The sequence below is a fragment of the Gallinula chloropus genome (genome assembly GCF_964237585.1).
Source record: "Gallinula chloropus genome assembly, chromosome: 1".
Taxonomy (NCBI): Eukaryota; Metazoa; Chordata; class Aves; order Gruiformes; family Rallidae; genus Gallinula; species Gallinula chloropus.
Genome location: NC_140085.1, coordinates 145,197,209 through 145,220,669, shown reverse-complemented (window position 1 = coordinate 145,220,669; position 23,461 = coordinate 145,197,209). Strand labels below are relative to the sequence as shown.

The following is a 23,461-nucleotide window of genomic DNA, read 5'->3' as shown; positions in this document are numbered from 1 at the left end:
ATACAAAAAAGCACCCCTGATTTTAAAAAGTTATTTCTATCTGGAGACAGTACCAACAGTAACAGCATGGTGTGTTGCACTGGAAAGATTTAAAATTTTCCCTTTGTGTGAGATTCATTTTAATATATATATAAAATTTTTTAAAAAGTATATGAATATATATCAGTGCATTTATTTCCCTCAACACAGCTCTTTTCTTTTTTAATGCTGTATTCACATCAGTCTCAAAGGCGCCGCTACTGCTGCATCCCTGCTACAGAAGAATAAAATGTCACAGTATGAGTATTACTATTGAATCAAAACGTAGTGGCAAAAAGAACAAAAGCACAACATTATACTATCTAGATGGCATTTACATTTTATCAACTGCATTAGAAAGGTAAAGCAAACTGGCAAGACATTCTGCTATTCAGAATCAAAACTTTCAGCTATATATACAAGTATATATAGGACAAGTATGGGTACATTTTGTTTCAGGTCACATGTGAAATCCTGTACACAGACTAGAATGATTTATTTACAGTACTCCCATATCCACAAAAACTTTCCTAGTTCTCCAGACCTCCTCCATCAATTTTCTTTATCATTATTCAACTGAAGGACTGAAAAATAAGTGGGAAAAAATACAACCAGGCTTCCAGACTGTGAAATCGCATCCCTACTGAAAGGAAAAGGAGCTGCAGGCGTGTGGTTCATCCTGATAGTGTGTCAGTATTTTCTCAGGCTCACTCTTCACCCAGCGTTAGCTGAGTGCAGGGACTTGGCTGTCAGTGGCATGTGGTACCTCACCTGCTTCCAGAACTTAGAGTTGGATGACTGTGGGTGCACAGTGTGCTGCTCTTTCCACTTGACAGTACCTTGCTGCTTAATAATAAACCTAAGAGATTCCTGAAGCTTCTCATAAGTCCCAATTGTCTCCATTTCCAGCAGGATCACCTTTGTATCGTTTTGGATGAGGGCAGTGTATAAAGCAATGTGCTGATCATAAGCAGCTTCGTTACAGTTAATCAGCTGGTGTGTTAGAAGGATGATCAGCCGCCTGCTCTTCTGCATCCTCTTCTCAATTGCACTGGCTGTATCTAGGAATGTACAAGAAAGTGATGAGAACTGGAAATCTGTTTTCTAGTGACTTTTGTGTTCAGGGACTTCATTTTTATTGCTTTTTAACCAGAAATAACTCCTGTCTCATTTCAGTCTCATACAGTTTATTCATGAGAAAAAGAGCCTAAAAAAACCCAAGCTTTTTTTTTTAAGTGTTTTATTTGGTTGAAACATTAGTATTCTTAATTCTCTTAAGAATTTTTATGAATCTCTAGTCCAATCTAATCTAATTTCTAACAAAAACCTGGGGTCAAGTTCAGTAAATCTATATTGCATCATGATGGTGCTTGATCAATAGTAATCATGTTCTATCAGTTTTAGTGCTTTAGAGACTGATCTTGTAATATTTACTCATGAAAATTAGTTATTTAGAGACTTTTAGGTGACTTCTAAGAGGCTTACTTTCCAGCAGAGTGTTAATTCTCCTGAGCTATAGCATGCTAATTTATATGCTAACCTGTGCATTGAGTTGGCATCTACCCTACAGGTCTGGATCCAGATTTGTATGTCAACTGGAATAAAGATGTTTTTTCTTTCCCAGTGCCACATTCAGGAGAGCTGGGACTGTGATGTTGGAGGTGTTGAACTTCAAAAATTCAAAAGCCAGCATGCTATAGGAGAAACTTCTGGGCTCCACATCAAGCCTCCAGGAGCTGCTTATCTCCAAGACCTGCTGTGATACCTATGAGAGCAACACTGCAGATCAGTGTCTGTCCAGTGAAATGCTCAGCCCAGTTGAAAGATATTCCCATGGTCTATAGAAAGTTTGGGTTGTTTTGGTGGGAGTATGTCATACTGGTCCAAGGGAAAGGAGGTAGGAGCTGACCTAAGGAAATTCAGAGTAAAAAGTATTTAACAAAGCCATTGATATGCAGATAACATCCAGCTGCATATGCATCTTTTCCTTTGCTAGGTGCTCCCAGCCCATTGCATATCTTGTCAGTCTCAGAGAGGTACAACTTTTTTGGTTCCTGGGTCAGGAAGATAACTCTTTCAGTGACATCTCAGTCCTATTATTCTGTGAATACAGTTTCCCTGTCTGTGATGTTCACCAATCCTAACTCCTTTCATTTTCTTCTTTTTCATTGAATTTTCCTGGTGTTAGGAGAATAAATCCTTTGGAATGTGAGAAAAAATAAGGTAAGCTGCTACTGTCATACATTTCATTTCCACAATAACAACACTTATAAAAAAACCACATATCTTTCTCGGTTTTGAAGTGCATTCCATTGCGCTCAGGACTGAAATACCATGGACCTGGGGAAGTATTTACTTCTCCATCTGGATTTCTGATGCCATACTTCTGGCAAGAGGAAAAAAAGGATTACATGCTGCAAATACTTTATCAAGGGATTAATTTCAGCCTGTTTTGTGAATGCCAGAGGTTCAGAAAATGACAGCAGAAATTACACACAAAAATCCGAGCATCTTAAGTCCATATACTGCTTGGAGGGTAAATTAGTGGAAGTATAATATTAACCTTTCCCTCTTCTTAAAGTCTTTTCCAGTCCTTTGCCCATGGCCACTGCTGAAGGTAGGACACTTGGCTGCATAAAAAATTGCTCCAATGAAGTATGATCATTCCTCTGTTATTTGCTCATAGTTTTGTATACTACAGGTAGAGCAGCTCCAGTGGTGTTTGGTTAGATTCTGCAGCAAGGAATGCCGTTGGGAGGACAATGAGTGTCATTGTCTCCATTAGAAGAATGGAGAAGGTGACAGTTGGTGAGAAATGTTGGTGTTCTGGGTTTGCCTCTTCAGGCAACTGTTAGATTGTAGGAAATGCTGTTAATTAGTAACATTGGGAAACAAACAGAATGCTAGTTTAGGGAAGCATGAAGGGAGTCCAACAGCATTGCTGTTTATCCCCTGAATCTTTATGTTTAACTTTCCTTTTTTACTGGAAGAACATAAGTTTCAAGTAACAGAGCTTTGCTCTGGAAGACTCATAAGCACGTCTCGAAATAATGCTTCCATTTTATATCCTCAATGCAGCATCATTGTTGGTTTTTTTCCGTAAATACATGTAGCTTTACAGTGAAAATATGATTCATCTCATGCTATGATACATGCTCAGGAAAGAACACAGTGACTGGAAGGGGCATTTCCTGTTTTACTCTCTTTTAATTAGAAGGTTTTGGATTTGGAAACCTGGTGATGAAAGGCTCCAGATCAGAAGATAAACAAAAGTGGGGAACGCTTGGGTAAAGTCCATCTCCCTGGAAGCAGAGGACACTTCAGTGTCCCCAGTGGCTGGAATATTTTGAATAGCTTTTCCACCCAAGTGGAAGCACTTTGGGGCATGAAATGGGATGAGGAAGGGAAAAGCGGGAATCTGGGAAAGTAGACAAGAAGAGAAAAAGGATGTTTTCAGGACAGTTTTAGAGTTTTGATTAAATCAGAACTAACAAAACAAGCAGAAGTTACTGACCAAGGTGTCTTGATGAGTCTTCTGTCTCACACCTATGTTACAGGCATCCATTTATGCCTTCATACAGTGAAAATGTCTTTGTTTTCTGCCAACTTATGAAAGCCCTTGTTAGTCCCACAGTCTTCAGCTCAGTTGCATGCTGTGCTCAGTTTTCTTCAGGATTGCCATCCATAAATCACAGTTTGAGAGCGGCATCCCATTCCAAAATACTGTCCTATTCCTAGTCACATGAACAGGCGACATAAGGTTTTGCCATTGACACTTTTGTGAGCTACTGTCAGTTCCTTGTCCTGGATCTGGTGTGCTGAGAATGGCTCAGCAACTCTGCAGCTTTTTTTTACATCCTTGTTGCAGTGGGTTTTCCCAAGGCCAGGAATCACTTTGGCTACTTACCAGAAGAGAAGAACATCAAAGACACCAGCCCAGTTCTAGGCAGGTGGATGACACCTGGCCCATTGCTGATGATTTCAGAAAGGTGCAGCAGAAAATGTGCCAGCTTTTGCTTCATGCCTGTTTATGGACAGGGAGGAAAGATCTGGCCCATGGAATAACCAGAGCACAAAATAAACAGACGAGTCAGCTCTGAAAGAAAGCAGCTAGCACCTATGTGACCACAATCATAAGAGAGAGCGTAGAGATGACTATATGGCAATTAGCTCAGATTAATTAACATGACTCCATTCTGGAAGACAAGGAAGGAAGAATAAAGAATAAAGCTCCTGAATTGGTGCCGAGAATTGTGTGAAGTGAAAGTAGGTCATGTCAGTGAAGAGAAGCTGAACTTCCTGTGACTTTAATACTCGTGTAACGGGTTGAAAAACCCTGAGTGATAACAGCAAGGTTCATTCCTCAACTCTGTGGTTTCTTCTCTTCCATGCCTTGTAAATCTATTAACACATGGTTTGGTTGTGGCTTTGCCTAGATAATGGCTATGCAGAGTTACACTACCCAAATAGCAGGTGTATGTTTAAAAAAGTCACACTTAGGGTCACACTTCCGGCATGACTCAAGAAGATGATAAACAATCTGTGCCCCTGCCATGTAGCTTGCTTTTCTTAGCACATCAGCAAGCACAGAGTGCTGTTGTGTCACCCTGCCTGAAAGAGCAGACATACAGCTGCTGAGGAGATGAGCACCCCGCTCCGGAATGCAGAGGGACCTCTTATAACTCTGAAAGGGACTAGAAACTCAATTGGCTCCAACTTGTCAAGCAATTCAGTGCATTCCCTGATTGTAAAACTTACCTTCTCCAGGATATATATCTCTTCCATAAATACACAGTTTATATCCACATTTATTTTCTAGAATATCTGGCATGATTTGGTAAACAAAATATTCCACAAAATTAGCTTCATTGCTGTGGTTTCTAGGGTAGATGACATATGCATCATAGATCTTCCCATCTGCAAGGCAAAACAGGAGGAAAATGCACTGAATTAACATGAATTAGAGCTGGCTATTGCAAAAGCTAGAAGAGAAATAAAAATACCAGTCTTTGAAATATGTCTAAGTAGAAGTTCTTGCTAATCAGAATTATATATATATATCACTGGTGCGTGTTTGGAAATTAGAGACTGATCATTTGGTGTCTTCCACTGTCATGTCCTGCGTATCTGTCACTTTGGAGAACCTGAGCTTGAAGTATATAGAGGGAGAATTCAGCTGATGTGTATTAGCATATGAAATAAAGCTGAAGCTCAGCATTTATTATTTCAGTGATACAACAGTGTTTGTCCTTCAGGACAAGACACTCCACTTAAATTCTTCCCCCTTGAAGAAATTATTCATATTTCCCATGGCATATCATACTTCTGAGTAAGAAGCTCCTTTTCTCAGGAGGTAACCTTACAGTCAGCACCAAGTACAAAGTAAAATACAGCTTTCACTCTTTCCTTCATTTCTCTGAAATTTGCTTTCCATTATAGCACTTTTTTTTCCAATCTCAAATGTTTCATTTCTTTATTTCTTGTGTAGATAATCTTAGCCATCCTCTTGTTACTATCTGAGGTTCTTGTCCACACCATCCTTAAAATGAGAGAAATCACCATTTCCAGAGTTTCATTTATTTCAATATAAAACATACTAAAATGGAAACTGCCCTAAAAAGTATACTTCTTTCATCTTTAAAGAGAACATAAGTAACTAGATCAGATGTGCAGACATCTGTGGTATGAGTCAGCTTCAGATTTTAAAAAATGTAAATTTATGTGTCTACACAAAAGCTATGTGTCTACCCTGCTACAATTAGTGGAGAACTAGCCATTGCAGTTAGTGAATTCTGGAGTGATTCACATTATTCTCATGTAGATGTTAGAGGCCCAGCTGAGTTGCCTAAACACAGGCACCTTGTACCATTTGAGACTTCCCACAGTACTCTACCTGATCTCCAGACCCTTTTCCAGATATCTGCAACATCTGGAAGATCTATGTTATGTGATCTTTATTTTGGCCATCCCAAATGACTCCAGATACCCATGTCTAGACCACAAATGCAAAGTCCCAGGTTAGCTGAATTAGTTCATTTTATTTATGAGGACCTGCATTTGCTCACCTAAAAACCTGTGTCAGTTAGACACTGCCTGCCTTTCAGCTGCCACTTCAGAGGGGGTCCAGCAGCACTAGCTGCCTATGACCAGATAGCTGAACCCAACCTCAGGTGTCCAGGTTTCATATCTGCGATGGGAACTTGCATGTGTGCACCTTCATTGCATACAGCTAAATTTAGATGTCTTAACCTTGAACTGAAGTCCACTCCTAGAGGTGGATAGGACGTGTTCCCCCCCCCCGTTGTGGTTTAACCAGGCCAGCAGCAAAAACAACCATACAGCTGTTTGCTCACTCCCCCTCACTCCCCCGCCAGTGGGATGGGAGAGAGAATTGAAAATGAGAAAAGAAAAAAATATGTAAACTTATGGGTTGCAATAAAGACAGTTTAAGAGGAAAAAAAAGGAAGATGATGGTAAGAACAATAACAACAACAGTAGCAATAATAGCAGTAGTAGTAGTAGTAAAAAATCATAAAAGAATATACAAGAGAAAGGATGAACAGCACAATTTCTCACCAACAAAGTCAAAGTTCCCAAGCTCCCTGCCTCCTGGCCTATCCCCCAGCTAAATATGGAGCATGACACCATATGGTATGGAACATCCCTCTGGACAGTCTGGGTCACCTGTCCTGGCTGTCTCCCCTCCCAACTTCTCGGATACCCCCGTGTCTTCTCATTGGCAGGGCAGTATGAGAGGCTGAAAAGTCCCTGACTGCTCAGCAGCAACTGAAAACATCAGCATGTTATCAACATTATTCTCACCGTAAACCCAAAGCACCTCACCGTCTTCTACTACTTTCTGCTGCTATGAAGAAAATTAAGTTTAGCTCTGCTGAACCCAGGACACCCTCACAAGTGTCTTCCACAACATAGGTACCTTTCTCTCTGGGTTATAAAAACCTGTATTGCTTTAACATTTACCTGTTGACACATAACCCAGCAGGCTGATTCCTTTGCCTTGGAGAGAACAAGGTAATATCAAGCTCTACCAGAGCTGTATTTTTTCCCCCTTATCTAAACAATGTCAGAAGACATGAGAAAATGAAGAATCAGGCTCAGGCATCATATGAGTTAGTCAACAATTATCAAATAAATTAATTTCCATAGGATTTTCCTTCTTTTTTTAAACTTACTTGCTCAATTCTTACTCACCATCCTTGACTGAGTGTGGCTGAAATATCTCCCGATACAATAGGACAATATCAACTCGGAAGGACTGATAGAGCGTAACAGAGACTGCTATTGCAACAAGCAGAACTAGAGATCCTGTGATCAAGAGGATGTTAGGAAGTCCCACTGCAAAGAAGAGGGATATATTGTTAGCTACAAAGGTGTCAACCCATGGGCTGAAGCCTCAGCCCCTCATACCGTGACTTCTGCGGCAGCTTTAAGGACCTCACAACAGAGACGACAAAGCTCTTTCCTTCCACATCTGGTGTAGCCAACACAGAGAGCCCTAAACTAGAAGCATGCTAAGCAGTATGTAATTAACATCTAATTCCATTGAATCCAAACCTACCTACACTAAATACCACAGCTGACGAAAATGTTCAAGTATTTTGTAACACTTAAAAACTGTTAATAACACAACCAGCAAAAATGTTTAAGCATTTTGTAAGGCATCTAAGCCTACACATAACAACCATAAGTGTCCAGGAAAGAAAAAGGACAAGCAGAGGCTTCTGGCATAGTTGCACAGACGGTACAGAGAAACATGAGCAAATAATGACATCTGGAAGATAAGAACAAAGTACGTAAAACAAGAAAGAAAACAGAACATGTCCTGCTCACAAAACTAAAATAAACTGTGCTGGAGGCAGATGATGTTCTCCCCTGCCTTTTCCTTTGAAGAGGGTCAAGGAGCGTAAAATAGCAATGACAAGTAAGGAAAATTGGGAAAGAAAGGAGCCACCCAGCCTAGTTTCAACTTCCCTTGTGGAAGAACTCTTGAATCTGACCATCTCCACCACAGAGATAAGAAAGATAGATTTGGGCTAGATATAAGGAAGACATTTTCTACAAGTATGAAGGTGGTGAAACATTGGAGCAGGGTGCCCAGGGAGATGGTAAATGCCTCATCCTGGGAAACATTCAAGGTCAGGTTAGACGGGACCCTTCACAACCTGGTCTGATTGAAGACGTCCCTGCTCATTGCAGAGGAGATGGACTAGATGAACTTTAACGGTCCCTTCCAACCCAAACCATTCTGTGATTCTGTAGGGATGTAGTCACCAGCTCCGTGCTATCATATCCAAATAGCTAGTCTATGTCACGACTGAGATTATCACTCTCCTTGGGGAGGGCTGTTTCTATCCCTGCTCAGACAGCTGCATTTCTGTAACAGCCTATTTTCCATCTTGACCTGTAATTCATGGGGTAGAAGCCGATCTAGATATGTGCATCCTCTAGATGAAACATAGTTCTGCTAGAGCAAGAGACAATGGGAGGTAGAAGCAAGGTCATTCTGTATTCTCTCCAAATTAGAAAAATGGAAGCTTAATCCACAGACTGTTAGAGCCACAAAGCTGAAGAAGGAACTTTTGATGTAGGTCCTGGACATACTGAATTCAACCAGGATTCAGTATTGAAACACTGAGAAGTCCAGATAGCCAGGTTTGCAATTAAAATGTCAAAGGCTTTATACAGCAGTTACACAAAGAGGATTCATTATTCCCTTGGAGGGAAGATTAAATGCAATTGTCCAATAGTAGAAATCTTCTCCTAAGCAAATGAAATATACCTACATCTACTCTACTTCATTTTAAGATGTGAACTCAGAGCAGTTCCATGTACATTTTTTCTCTGAACACTAAATCTATTTAGAACTTTCCAGTTGCAGTCCACTCTCTTTACCTAATTACTCCTGCCCAGCATGACAACTCACGATCATATAGCTGTAATAATATAGCTGCTTTGTAAACTTCTTTGTGATTCAGATCACTAAAATAATTTGGATCAAAAAATATGCCTCCAGCAGCTTTGGACTGGGTGATGGATTTTTGCCACCAAAGAAACACACATGAAAATGTTCACATTGTGCATCACATCTGCATAAAAGGTCCCATCTATTTTTATTTCACTATGACATAGCAAATGTAATATTTGTCAGATGGCATGCCCTGGCTTGGATTATCACTAGAAGCATATCTCCTTTCAGTGCTACAATGAGATCTGATGAATGCTACAGTTTCGGAAATATTTTAGCTGAGGAAATAGATATTCCTTTGAATGTTTACCACAAAGAAACTTAAATACAAGCATTCAGGCAATACAAACAGGGAGGTCAGCTCTGGCATCCTCATTGTAAAGACCCATCAATGCACCTCAGCCCATGGAGGATGACTGTACCTACTTGCAGCATCTCCAATCAGTCAAGCCTTGCACATTCAGAGCAGAGATCAGACGTTCAGGGCTTTTCCTCCCTTCGTCTGCAAAACACACACAAGACGTGGCTGCAGCAGCAGCAGACCATTCACTGGCACTTGAGATGCATTTTACAGCACTCTGAAGAGCCTGTCTCAATTTCATCCACGGAAGAGGCAGCAAGGCAGACTGGAAAGTGCTGCAGATTGCATACAAGCTGCCAGGTGAATGCACTGACCACCACCATGGAGAAGTTTCAGAGCTTTTGCTTGGATTTGGCATTATGTGAGTGAAATAGAATATTTAGCAGTGAAGTCTCATGCTGAGACCTACAGGTTCCCTGGCTTCTCCAGGAAATGTTGAATTAGGCAGCATATCAAGGAGTACTCATGAAGACAACCTAAACATATCAGTACCTGAGAAATTCCACTGAAAAGCTATATAAATAAAGAGTTGGCTAGGACATTTTCCCTTTCTTCTGGTGGGATGAAAGGTAAATCTGACATGATTTTTGCACTCATCTTTCTTTCTTTGCCATTTAAAATGAGAAAGAACCATCAGGCACATGGTGAAGCATACCTCACTGGCACTAAGAGGTCTGTAGAAAACACCTTCCAATCAGATCGAAGTGGGCATGGAAACTAACAGTTAATTTTGTTGTGAAATCTGTCCATTTTGTAGTTTTAACAGTGTCCTGTGATGCCCATGAAGGAACATTGTCCTTGTGGAACTCTTCAAAATTATTTATTCAATCTTTTTTCCTGGCCAATACACACACAGAGACATAATCCTGGTGAGGATGACCCAAGCATCAGAGATTGCCACTCTTGCTTATTCCCTCATTTGTTGAGAATGTGCTCACCCCGTCATTACAAATACTGTTATAACAGATTAAGTATCTGTAAAACCTCCAGAAAAGAAACAGGCTCCAACAACAACTTCTGCAATGCCAAACCTAAGAAAACGCTGTTTACATTTGGGTTTGCATTTGATTAGACCAAGGCTAGAAAAGAAGGGAGAGATTTCCTGTGCTTACACAGCTTGTAAAGCATCAGACAAGACCACCACAGCAATCTTGCTGGAAGAGCAGGTTCAGTTCCCAGTAAAGCTGACTCAGTCTCTCTTTTCTCTGGAATTAATCAGCTATTTTCAGCACAAGGGGGGTGTGGGTCACTTTTGGAGGCCTTGAACAAGGTTGAAGAGATCCTGTTGTTCCATTTGACTTTGCTGCATCATTTAGCAGCAGAGAGTTCATGAGTAGACTGTCCTTTAATACTACTTATTTATGTTCAAGAGTAATGGGAATACAGAACTATCAGCTCAGAAGAAACAGTCTTGGAGAGGCCAGAGAAAACAAGTCAGAAAGCAACATTTGAAGGCATTTCCTGACAAACTCCAGAAGAACAGCAGCTTCTTGTAACTTCTCTGGTTCCTAAGGTAGACACACTTGCAGATAGTAAAGGCAGAGATCTGAGCCTGGAATTCCTGTCCACATGTATAGCAAAGACAAGTCAAAAGGTGAGGTTCTGAATCAAACATCCTTGAGGAAGAGACAATGTTCTGGATGGGATCCAGAACAATCTCCACTCTGAATGACTGGAATTTTTGGCATTCTTCAGAGAAGAGGGATCAAGGCAGGAAGATTTGTGGTCCTCTGGGCCCCTTAAACCTCCTTATGAATGAGAACTGAGGGAGAAATCAGATGATGCTTGTATGTCAGACACACAAAAAGCCACCAGTTACTTAACCACCCCGTAATCAAGATGAGAAATTAGAAGCCAGTGGCAGCTTTGTTATTAATAAAAAGAGAAGTACTTGGAAGGTATTCAGAGAGCCCACGTATCCTAGCAGTCAGAAGGGGATGCGGTAGGGATGTCCTTGTCCTGACCTAGTAGAAGTTAAGGCTTTTGGTGTTCTTCCAACTACTTGTCACCGCCTCCCTCTATTAGGAGCTGAAAGCTCCCCCCTGACTCTGCCAGCAGAACTCACTGCAGTTCTCAGTGAGCTGAACTTGGTGGAACAAGGCACCTGATTAGTTTTCTCATTCTTAAGAGTGGCATCTTCCAGCATGAGAGATACCAAGCAGCTGTGGAGGGCAACTGGGAGCAGTCTGTGAGGCTTTGCCAGGAAAGGTAGAAGGGAATTAAAAGTTGTTGTAAATTCCTTAGCCTTACAGTAAGTGGAGGCCAACACTACACAAGTTACACAGATGATCTCAGAGCACATGAGAGGACATGTCTTTTGGCAGAGAAAGAAGGTAAAATGTGGAATGATTGCCATCTCTAGAGTTAAAAAGTAGGATGTAGGACTGAAAGACCTGGAGGAAATGAGACAGCCTATATTTTCTTTAAAGAAGTATTATGAGACTCGAAGAATGTATTTGTGAACAAGTGTTGGTGAAGAATCAGAAGATACCAAACAACTTCAGGTAAAGAAGGGAGAGAAAAATGAGAAGCAGTATGGAAGGATGGGTTCCATATTGACTGGGAGTGATCAAGGTCTAGGCAAGGAGTGGATGAGAAAAAAACAGACAAAGGTCTTCCTCAGCAGGAGGACAAGCAACCTCTGAATGTAGCAGAAGCAGCAGCAGCTGAAAGATGCAGGGACATTAGGACCTCCTGATGGAAACAAGAACATAACTGCAGAGACTGTCAAAATTCTTAACCAAATCCTCATTAAAATTTTTCTGTTAAAACAAAGAAAGAATTAGCTTGATTTTTCCATGTCTAACAGATATAGCATCTGGAGTCCAGATACCACCAAATTACACCTAAAGAAGCTGACTGCATTGCCTTCTTCCTGAAAACTGAGGTATTTGTGTCATGTAGTGCATTTTGAAAGAGTGGATCAGCTTCTCATAGCAGCATTTATTTCCTATTAAAAAGACAAAGGAAAAGACACTTGGGACAGACACGCGAGACAGACACATTTTTCACAACACAGCACTTTCTCTTCATACATGGATGTGAAGCACAACTACAGGCTGGATGGAGAATGGATTGAGAGCAGCCCTGAGGAGGACTTGGGGGTGTTGGTTGCTGAAAAGCTCAACATGAGCTGAAAATACATGCTTGTAGCCCAGAAAGCCAACCATCTCCCGGGCTGCATCAAAAGAAGTGTGGCCAGACAATCAAGGGAGGTGATTCTGCCTCAAAAGGTTCCAGGGAGACCTTATTGCAGCCTGCCAGTACCTAAAGGGGCCTACAAGAAATCTGGAGAGGGACCATTTACCAGGGCATATAGTGACAGGACAAGGGGTAATGGAATTAAGCTGAAGGAGGGGAGATTTAAGTTAGATACTTGGAAGAAATTTGTCCCTATGAAGGAGCTTAGGCCCTGGCACAGGCTGCTCAAAGAAGCTGTGGCTGCCCCTTCCCTAGCAGTGTTCAAGGCCAGGCTGGATGGGGCTTTGGGCAGCCTGGGCTAATGGAGGGTGTCCGTGCCCATGGCAGAAACTAGATGGACTTTGAGGCCCCTTCCAACCCAAACCAGTCTCTGATTCTGTGATTCAGAAAATATAACTTTTTTTTTTTTCCTGTGGAATGTCAAGCAGCCTGGCCAATGACATCAGTTCCTGGCAGTATTAGGGAAGCACTTTTGTTTTCCATGGAGACAAAACCAAACAACTCACACCACTCTTGTCTGTGAAAGTAACTCCCCCTTTTTTCAACACTCCTTTCTGGAAATTTTTTATTCTTAGATGGATTACAGCTGTTATCAAAGCAAATTGCTAGGGTTAATTATAATGATGTTGCTAACAGTGAACTAGGACTTAAAGTATTTTAATATGACTTAGAAACATAAATGTAATTCCTGGTTCCCATGGCAAATTTCCATGTGGTGAGCCAAACCATTCATTCAGTAGGTTTTTGAAGACAGAGACTATTGCTGTAAGACTGTACGGGTTCTAACCCAGAGGAACTCTAATGCAGTTGTTCACAGAATCTTTGCTTCCTCCTTTAATGTCTCACCTGTGCTGCTAAACACAATTTATCTAGGCCATTAAATGGCCCCAAAACTGACTAATCTGAGTAGTAAACGTCACAACACCTATTCATCTCTTATTTCCTATCACAGTTTGGTGCTACAAATAATGACAATGTAACCCATCCTGAATGCCTTGGAAGAAAGTAAACAGAATGCAGAGCAGGAACTTGTACAAAAAGCACATTAATGGGATTGTAACTAGCTGACACAGGATGTTCTTTGGGAGACACTAAGGAACAACACATGTTAAAACAAAACCAAAACACACAACTGGGTTTTTTCCATTAAAAATAAACAAACAAACTCAAAAAAAAAAGAAACACGTATTTTTATTGCACATTTACAAAACATGAGGCAGAAGCAAACCCTACAGCATTTTTATTATACTCAGAGGCAAGCTGTCATTGTTTTAGCATAAATATCACTCAGCTGCACGAAGAGCAAAGAAAACCCAAGCAGAGCACAACCATTTCTGGACATAGTATTGTTTAAACCAACGGTACTGCATAGCAGAAGCAGGCATCTTGGCAATAGCAACAGCAAGAAGAAGGGGACAGACATCCACACAAAACAGGCAGCAGGAAAGGGAGGTCACAATCAAGTGCTTTCATGGATATTTACTGAAAACCTATGGATAAAAAACAAGATAAGATTTGTCTACAACAGAAATGAGATTTAACAAATCGTTTGATGAATACAGAATGTAAAACATACCCATTTCTAATGTAGGGTGCATAAAGGACTTGTATTGCTTGAACTAGAGTAAGCAGGAACTCAATACTCAGCTTCCTTCCCTCTCACTACAAGTACAGTCCCACACTCAAGTAATTCAGTGCAGCGCTGATGGACTTCCAGCTTCCCAAGCAATGCTATGCTCACACTCACTTAAGTAACACCCAACCAAAACATCTCCTGCCACCTTTCTCTGCAGGAAATTGGTGCTGTTCTGGTGGATGATGACCCATCCTCTGCTACAATTGACCCGCATTCCTTCTAGACTAGGCTATGGCAAAGAAACATGCCTATGTTTTACAGCTGTGATCCTGCAGAAAGTTATGAACTCTCAAGAGCACTGCAGGACATGGAGCTGTGCACAGCTTGTCGTCAAAATACACTTGATTTTAATCTTCTCACCATTCTCTTAAAGAAAACTAATCCCTGTTGGGATTTCTTTTCAAGGTTCTTGGTGGCTCAGCATATCTGAAGGAGTAAGAATGGAAGCCATTGACGCCAATACTCCTTGTGCCTCCACAAACAGAATGAAATTTTCTGCCATAAGAATCTAACTCAGTGGTGCTGGCAATAGTGCTGAGGGATCTCGCTATCCATATTAAAACAAACAACATTATTGACCTAGATTTTCATTCTCTGCCAGAAAATACTAGAACCTGTAGGAATTTTAAAACAAAACCAAGGGGAAGCCTTTGTGTTACTCACAGGATTGTGTGGCACACAGTGGAACTCAGGGGGAGGACAAAGCCAGGCATCGCAGAAGTTAGTCACACCACGTAACGTGCAGTCACAAAGCAAGGCACAACAGTGGATGTGGCATGGGCAGGAAGGCAAGAAAACAGGCAAACTAGCAGCTGAAACGCTGAAAGTTTGCCTGTTTTCCACACTGGAAACAACAATTTCTATTCTCCAAAGGAGATGACCCTCTGCTCCTCACAATGTACTGTAACACTGGTGACCAAAGCAGAGGTCAGTTCCCTGCCCAGCTCTCATCTGCTGAGAGGCTCCTCTACACCCTGACTATTCTGTACAGCAGACTGCATCATACCAGCATGCTTCAAATCCAAGCGTGCTGCCTGCCTTCGAGGCAAGGGGAATTTGTCACCCAACAGAAATATGCTAGAAACAGGATATTCTTATCACAGGGCTGATACAGTAGTGCTCTGCATAATTAATCTCTTGCTGATACCATTTGAGTAATGCCCCCCAACCCCCTCTCCCGCAACAGAATTTACCTGAAGGACTTTCATGACCTAATGAAGCCATGGGAATTTTTCCACTGGCTTGAACAAGTAGGGAGGAAGCAGGCTGGTTTTTCTTCTTAACAGAAACTTTCTTACTAACCGAAACAAATAATAAAATAAAATCACCAAAATATTCCCAACTGAGTGCAAAGTGTAAGAAAACAACACAGCAAAATCCTACCCTCACGTTGTGCCTTGGATTGTAACGTCACTGTGACCTTTGTGTTGTACATTTCGTTCAGCGCTACACACGTGAAATTTGCCTGCAGGTCCTCCTTTTTCACTTCAGTAATATACAACGTGGTCTCTCTGTAATATTGTCGTTCATTTCCTTCAAAACTAATAGAGAGAGAAAGAGCTTTAATGGCAAGGCATGTTTTGTGTAGAAGAAAGATTATTCTGTGGTTTATATACTTACAAATGAGTTTTTTCCTGAAATCTTGAAAACTCTAAGTATTTCACTGGGATGTTATTCACATCCCACATGACAACAGCCATTGGCTGTAGCTTAATCCCCAGGAGGGCTTGACATTTCAGAGACAAAGCAGTACCTAATTAAGATACAGACAGATGTAAATATTCCCCGACAAAAAACAAGTATAATCTTATTTTCTTCATGCCATCTCTTTCTACAAAACCTCATACTACTTTTGAATTTTGTCTTGATAATTTTGACATACTTCTCTGCCAAGAAAATGATGCATAGACAACTCAAAAATAGTAGAAGGAGGTTTTAACATATGATCTAACACACCACCCAGTGTTACAAAAGGTATTTTTCATATTTGTCAAGACATTACTTGTGATGCTTAACCCATGTAATCAACTATTGAGGAACATAGAAAATGAATCTCAGATTACACCCAAATGTATATGGGAGTAACATAATTTAATTTTAATATATGTATTATTTTGCCTGAGTCTTGTCTGCAGACTCTTATCTTGGATTTTATTCAAGCTGGACAAAAGTAAAGTAAACCAATCCAAGCAAAACCAAAACAGGAAATTACTTATTAAGTATTTGCCATTAGGAAATATTTATTCCAAAGTAAGAGTCATTGCTGCGCTGGAAGAAGGTAAAATTAAAACACTTTAAATTATTTCCATGTAAAACTGCATCTAAGTAGGGCCTAGTTAAGATTAACAAACCTTATGATTTACATTCTGAACTGATACTAGGGAGCACAGTTTTGCAAATAGCAGACAGCAGGTCCAGAACAGCAAATGGTTTTTAAACGTCAAGTAAATTTTCTCATTGTAAGCAGTGCCAGATTACTTTTTGTCCCAGAGAGGTGGGCAGAGGCCACACAGCACTAAAATCCAACCATCTTCTTAGAGAAAGATGGTCCAGAGCACAGGTCATCTAACTCAGAGTGACAAAGCAAGTGGGAGAAAAAGGGGGAAAAAAGAACAGGAATGAGAATCAACATGGCAACCCGCTGAGCATGGGGCAGCTCAGGCAGGGCCCTGGGCCTCTGCAGTACCTGCTACCACAGCAGCCTTGCTGTGGGACAAAAACAGTGGAGAGGTTCTTGCGATCTCTTCTCCCAGTGGCCTAGATTCATCCCATCTGCCCTGGTAGACAGGTATCCTGGGCTTATGTATTTACATTTCAGATGGGCTTGTTTGCTTTCTGCAGAGGGCCATCTTTCTCTGTTGATTGTATGCAAACCCTAGTCAGCTCTCATTCCTACCACAAGCACCTTGCTCTGATGGTGCAAGTCATGCAGAGTACATCTGAATCACTGGGAATGTCTTTGGTGCTACGTGAAAGGGAGCCAGGGTGCAAGTTGTGCATTGCTGTTTCTAAGTTCACTCCTTGGGCCTGTCGGGCAGTGGTCCACAGCTTTAGGGTCAGCAACCAGCCCCAGCAGCCAGCCTCTCCTCTCCTTCCCTCATCAACAGAGACAACGCCACTGTCTCCAGAGTGGAAGTGCGCGTATCAAGGAGTATCCCTAGTTGTGAAAATAGTCCATTCTTCTCTCTCAGAGGTAACATCAAGTAGTTTCAAGGGATTTAGTGAGAGCCCTCTCTGAAGAGGACAGAGAGTTTCACCCTTTCAGCCAAGATGTAATAATTGACTGTGAGAGTAATCCCAGTCTATCCCTGTAAGGACAGAATGGGTTATTCAAATTCCCTTAAATTACTGCTTAATAACTAAATAACCCATCAGTTATATCTAACGTCACATCACTGTGCATGGGGTGGATTAAATGTGGTAAACATTATGGTGCAAAAGTGTAATGAAAAATTCCATCATTAAATCTCCCTGAAGGTTCCCATGTTCACTAGGCAATCACAAAATTTTTATTTAAAAGCAATTTAAAGTCAGTACTTACCAAGCTCCACTTCTATTACACCTTTATCTTTTGGAAACAAAATTTGCGGAGGTAGAGGTGAGTGTTTTGCTTTAGAAATTAAGGACAAAAAGAAAACACATATTAGAAAGTTGTGGAAAAGCATTTCATATGAGAATTATTATAATCTGTACAGTTAATATTTTAAGATCCCAATGCAGAATTGCAAAACTACCAAAATAATACTACAACAGTGTCTCACATGTCTGTTGGGATCATCTGATTTTATTACCATGACCAAATATTCCTTGGGACTCTGTACATGTTAATAGTTTAAGTATTTTCTCCCCAAGTGTTTATTTTTTTTATCTTTGCACATAAAGAGCAAGGAAAGTTTTTTCATTTTTCAATTACTGAGGGGGGAGCAAAAGCACTTCTGGCTTGCTGTATTTTTTCAGTTGCTTTTTTTTTTAAAAAAAAAGAGATAGATAAATAAATTCCTTTTGACATTTGAGAAATTACTACTAACATCCATGATCTGAAATAGCATATATGTACTTTCCCTCAGTTTCTGAGCTGGGGACCCCCTCACTTGCAGCTGCCTGCCTGTGTTCCTCTCTTTTTCCCGCATCTCTGTGGTCTGTCTGGCCCCCAGGCCTCTCTCTCTCTCCACTCTGAGCCCTGCTGCACACAGCTGCTCCCCATCACACTAGCCTGCCCTGACGTGGAGCATTCTTTATCATTAGAAGGAACATTATTTTTCCTTCAACATATTTATTTTCTATCCCCACTAGCAATTGTTATGGACACGTTCGAACTAACTCCAGCCACTTGACTTGAATTAAGCATTGAGGTCTTTTGGATTATTTATTTTCCCCTTACTGCATTTTTCTTCCCCATTATATTGTCTCATATTTCCCCACTCCAAAAACATTGTTTTCTGTCCTTTCCATGATGAGGCTTTTCTGTCCCAAGGCACCTCTGTGAAACCCATAACCTTATTTCCCTAAAAAATATGCAGAAATTCATTTAACCTCCTGCTTCCCAGGCTGCCAGATAAACAGTTCTCCTTACCCCTCCTAACTGTTTCTAATTTTCCTTGGCTGGATCCAGTAAAAAAAAGAAGTCAGGAGAAAGCTGGTAACTTCCTAGTGAGCTGACTATGCTGATGTCTTAGCTGCCAGCATTCAGAGGCAGAGGGTCCTCAGAAGGCAAACGGAATATTGCCATCATAAGCCAGTATTATGAAAACATGACAGCTCCTCTCATTAACAGGATAAGGGCTGATAAAAACTCAAAGAGGTTGCCATTAAACACTTTGAATTTAGTAAAAACTGGAGGAGACCTAGCTCAGATTTTAAGTTACATTCCAATTCCCTATTTCTGCAATGATTTCAAGAGAAAGTCAGATTAATTTAGAAATGAAGTAACCTGCGTGGATGTAACAAAGGCTTTTGTAAATTTGGATGCCTTTGTGCTAAATAAACCCTAAACACAACAGTATTCCTAACCAGTTAGAGAATTTTTGATGACAGTACATTCAAACAAAAATTATTAAGTGGAAGAGGATCATGCAGACCAAGAGAGTATTACACAGGGTGGGGGAAAGGCACGACACCTCATAAAGTACTGTACTTGGTCTCAGCTCAAATCTCTTTTCTGTCCTACTCAGAATAATCAGAACAAACTTGACTAGTGGGATCTGGACACAGCCTTGGAATCAAGGTTCCTACGTCCCAAATCTACATTCTGCCCACAAAGCTGGGTGCCTCCCCACAGCAAAAAGTTCTGATGTCAGTCTGCAAATTAACTTTATTTATTAATTAAAAAAAGAAAAAAAACCCAAAAAAAACCCAAAACCAAACCCAAGTTCCCCTGTCCCTAAAGCCCCAACAACCCTTCTGAACGTTTTTCTACTGATATGATGGCAGAACTGAAGACACAAATTGATAGAGTCTGGAACTTCTGACTGCTGCATGCTCGTCCCTTGACCACCATACACACACAAAGCCTCTCTGAGGAGATTGCACATTAGAGTCACCCCAAAGTGCCAAGATTTCATCCACATTGGTCATTCAAAGCAAATCCTGAAGTTTTTTGAGCCCTATCAAATAACTGCTAGGTAATCAGAAGGTACCAAGTTGCAGGCCATTAACACATCAGTGATCCTGTGATCACAAGATGATCCTCACTAGCTACAAATTCTCACCTTGAACAAACAGAAAGCAGAACTTTGTGGAATCCCACTGAGGAGACCCTTCATTTCAGAAATAAGTGCTACCCGACAGCTCTACCAACCACAGTATGTAACCAGAGTCATCAGAGACTTTTAGTAAAAATCTAATAGTGACCAGGTCTGAATTTACCTCCATATTGTTCCATTTGGATCCCTATCCACAAAATTAAGCTAAAAAAGCTGATCTAAAGTTTCATTAAGAAGATAAAACAAAGCAACAGAAACGTTTTGTCTCTTTAATGTACAAAAGGAGCATCCTTTCCTTCAAGAAGCAAGCTACAAAATTGCTGCCTTACCCTTAGTTACGAAAATCCTTGTTGCTGATACATTAAACACATTTCCTTTATGAGTGTAGATAAATTGACAAGTATAATAACCATCATCTTCCTTTACTGGGTTGTTAATAAAAATATATTTTTCTCTCATGAAGTATCTCTCTTCCTGAATAGGTTTGCAGTCCTGGAAAAAAAACCCAACTTTATTTGGCTGCAAATAGCTTCTCACAGTAATCTGATCTACAGCTGGTATTATCAGGGTTTTATTTACCTTATACCACTGGATGATAGTAGCATTCTTGTAATTGTCAATGGTAGGACAAACAATTTTTCCTCCAGTGTCATTTGGGTAACGAATCTCCCTCGGGAAACATACTCCTGGCTTGTATGGGTGTACTTGCACAGTCACGTTGAAGAACTTTGTGTGATTATTTGCACTTTAGAAATGGAATAAAGGTGTGTCAGTGATAGTAATTTGATATGGAATACACTGAATATTTTTAACAAATGTTTTGGTTTCTTATAAACATATGGATGGTTACTGTAGTTCCATCACAGATTGATTATTAACAACCTGTTATAAAAATAGCAATTGCAGAATGAAAAGTCATAGGGATTGGTGCACACTGTAAAAAAATGCATAGTTTCCATAGAAAATAATTAGATAGTATCATTAAAATATGTATTTTTTTTATAGTCTTATGTCTTTCAGTTTTCAATGTTGCACTTACAAATGTGTAACACACGTGTATTTTCCAGAATCTTCTCTAGAAGTTGGCAGAAACCAAAGATGTTGTTTTGATGAAAATATGCGTGACCCCTCTTCTTCTGCAGGGATTATTTTGAAGGGATTGGTGTGATACCAGCTGACTTTCACAGACGAAGTCCATCGGGGACATTTTATAACTAAAGCCTCACCTTCCATTCCATCAACTGCAAATGAACAGAAGATAAAAATCTCTGATTAAATAAACCTTAGCGCCACTGAGACAGAGAGGAACATGGAATTCCTGGATCAATATGTAAGTCATGTACCTCTAACTGCCGCCTTTGAGTTTTCAGATATTATATGTAAGAAACTTATTCTCACTTGGGGGTGGGGAGCTCAAGAAAAAAATTGTTTACTTTGAGTTATGGAGACATTTGCTTGCAAAAATAGTAATTAAGAAGAAAAAAAAAATCCAATCCTGTATTTAAACCAGAGACAAAGCAAAAAGTATGAGGTTTCAACTGAAAAGCAGTGATTTAGTGCTGTACTATGAAGTTAACTTTCCTTACTTCAGTAGAAGTCGTATTTACTCATACAATAGAACAGAGCCCCTGCTCTCCCTTTTAAATACAGAATAAGGAAATCAACAAAAGAGGTTTTTTGTTTCACTGAAAAGTGGGAGAAAGAGGAAGCTTGAGCATAAAACAAAAAAAGAAAAGAAGATAGGCTTTAGAAGAGCTTCTCTCCAAATTTCACAAAAATGTGAAAAATTTAACAGACTGAAAGGAATAATCTGATGGGAAGGTGAAAGCTGAAGGTGATCTGAAGGTGAAAAGATGCCAGAAATTAAGAAGAGACAAAAAAGAAGGAAGACAAACTGCACACACTCACACCAAAGAAAAAAGAGAAAGGAGTTGGGAGTATGCTACTAACTTCTATTTTTCAAAAAAAAATTAGTATATTCCTATTTTGGAATATTGAAGCTGAACAGAGAAACTTGAATTGTGCAATTTTGGCAGATATTTAAGTGTCCAGGCACCTGAAGAATGAACCAACTGCTGAATAAAAAAATGCTAATCTGAAAGTTAAATTGCATTTTGGAGAAGAGATAGATGAGAAAATAAGCAAGGATGGAGACAGGACAAAGATAGATAATGGCAGCGGAGATGCAGTAGATAAGGGGGCATGAAAATGAGAGTAGGCAACCAAATAGCTAAACCAAAGGGAGAATCTTTATCAAAAATGACACTGTAGGAATATTGCCACCAGCTGGCTTTAGACACATAGGTCCACAAATCACCGGGTGAACCCTTGGCTGCTGATCTGGTTCTTTCTCTGGAAGCAGTCCCTCTCCACTGACATTACACATTGTCTTTTTTACTAATTCAGGCACCTAAGTTAACTATGAGTACCCCCAACCACACCGTTTTAACAGCACTCCTACCCATGAATCTTGCAAAGGCAGTGGGACATACCAAGGGTGTCAGGAGAGGCAGCATTGCCCCACCACAGGAGGAAAACATTGGAAATAGAGCTTTCTACAGGGAGGAACAGAGAGGGAACACACAGAAAGTGAGAAGCCTCACCTAAACTCAGTGGCATCACTGAGAATTATCTTGGCAAATTATTCAGCAGATTTTGGCCACTTAATAAATACAATTTGTTTGAAACTGATCATTCATACTGTAAAACTGAGAATATGGAGAAATATTTAGAGATCGTGTCTTACAATATTTTTCAGATAAATAAGCAGCTCGTCTGGAGACCAGAACTACATGAGCACTGCATAATGCTGTGTCACTGGTAGAAGTGATTGCAAGGCTCATCAGAAAGAACTTGCTGCTTTGAGTATCCCCTACATGCAAGGAAGTGGTGTTGTTACATCACACTTGCGGGTTAACACCCTCCTCAAAACATTAAAAACCATTTTTACTGAGGAAAATCTCCTGTTTTCATCCCTGGTTCAGCAGGGTGCATAGGACTGTGTCCGGCTCACCTTCAACCATGCTCTGGAGACTTTGCCAGGAACACTAGCTACTAACAAAACCTTTGAAAAAACCCTACTTTTCTTTCTTCTTGGAGAGATACCAAAAGGCAGACGTAGAACCCAGGCTTAAGGTCACAGAAATTGATAGTACTCAGTGCTTTTTAATAGACAGAGAAAACACATAAGGTTAGTTTTTAAGCTGTGATTTGCGGTTTGAGGTAAACTAGCTAATTCTAGGTTTCTTTTAAAAATTACAGATTTGGAGACAGCCTACACATTTCTACAGAATAAAACTCATCAGAAAGTATTTTTGAAATGTGACTTACATGTTTCGGATGTCATGGAAACTGAGAGGAAGGTAGATAGGAAGATCAAATGTACATGCCCCATCATATTTCTAAAGCAAAAAGAAAAACATTGGTGTCTCAGAATATATTCTGGCTGCATCAGTTATGCTATCACCATGGTACTGATGTACATCTACTAAGAGATAACGGTATTGTGCAGCGATAAACTGCATCATGGGACCTGCTCTGTACAGCGTGTTTGTGTG

General features: G+C 40.3%; 1 protein-coding gene across 1 annotated transcript; it reads right to left on the bottom strand.

Moving 5' to 3' along the window:
- Positions 1–732: 732 nt before the first annotated feature.
- On the bottom strand, positions 733–23,304 carry LOC311199756 (interleukin-1 receptor-like 1; the record flags this gene model as incomplete). The annotated part of the gene is made up of 10 exons (XM_084273887.1): positions 23,235–23,304; positions 20,944–21,145; positions 20,484–20,649; positions 20,234–20,396; positions 17,744–17,812; positions 15,823–15,955; positions 15,586–15,743; positions 7,231–7,374; positions 4,777–4,935; positions 733–1,079 (listed from the first exon to the last, which is right to left on the bottom strand). Exons 1-10 carry the CDS (start codon positions 23,299–23,301, stop codon positions 733–735), a joined length of 1,608 nt encoding a protein of 535 aa, XP_084130013.1. The 5' UTR covers positions 23,302–23,304.
- Between the last annotated feature and the right edge of the window lie 157 nt (positions 23,305–23,461).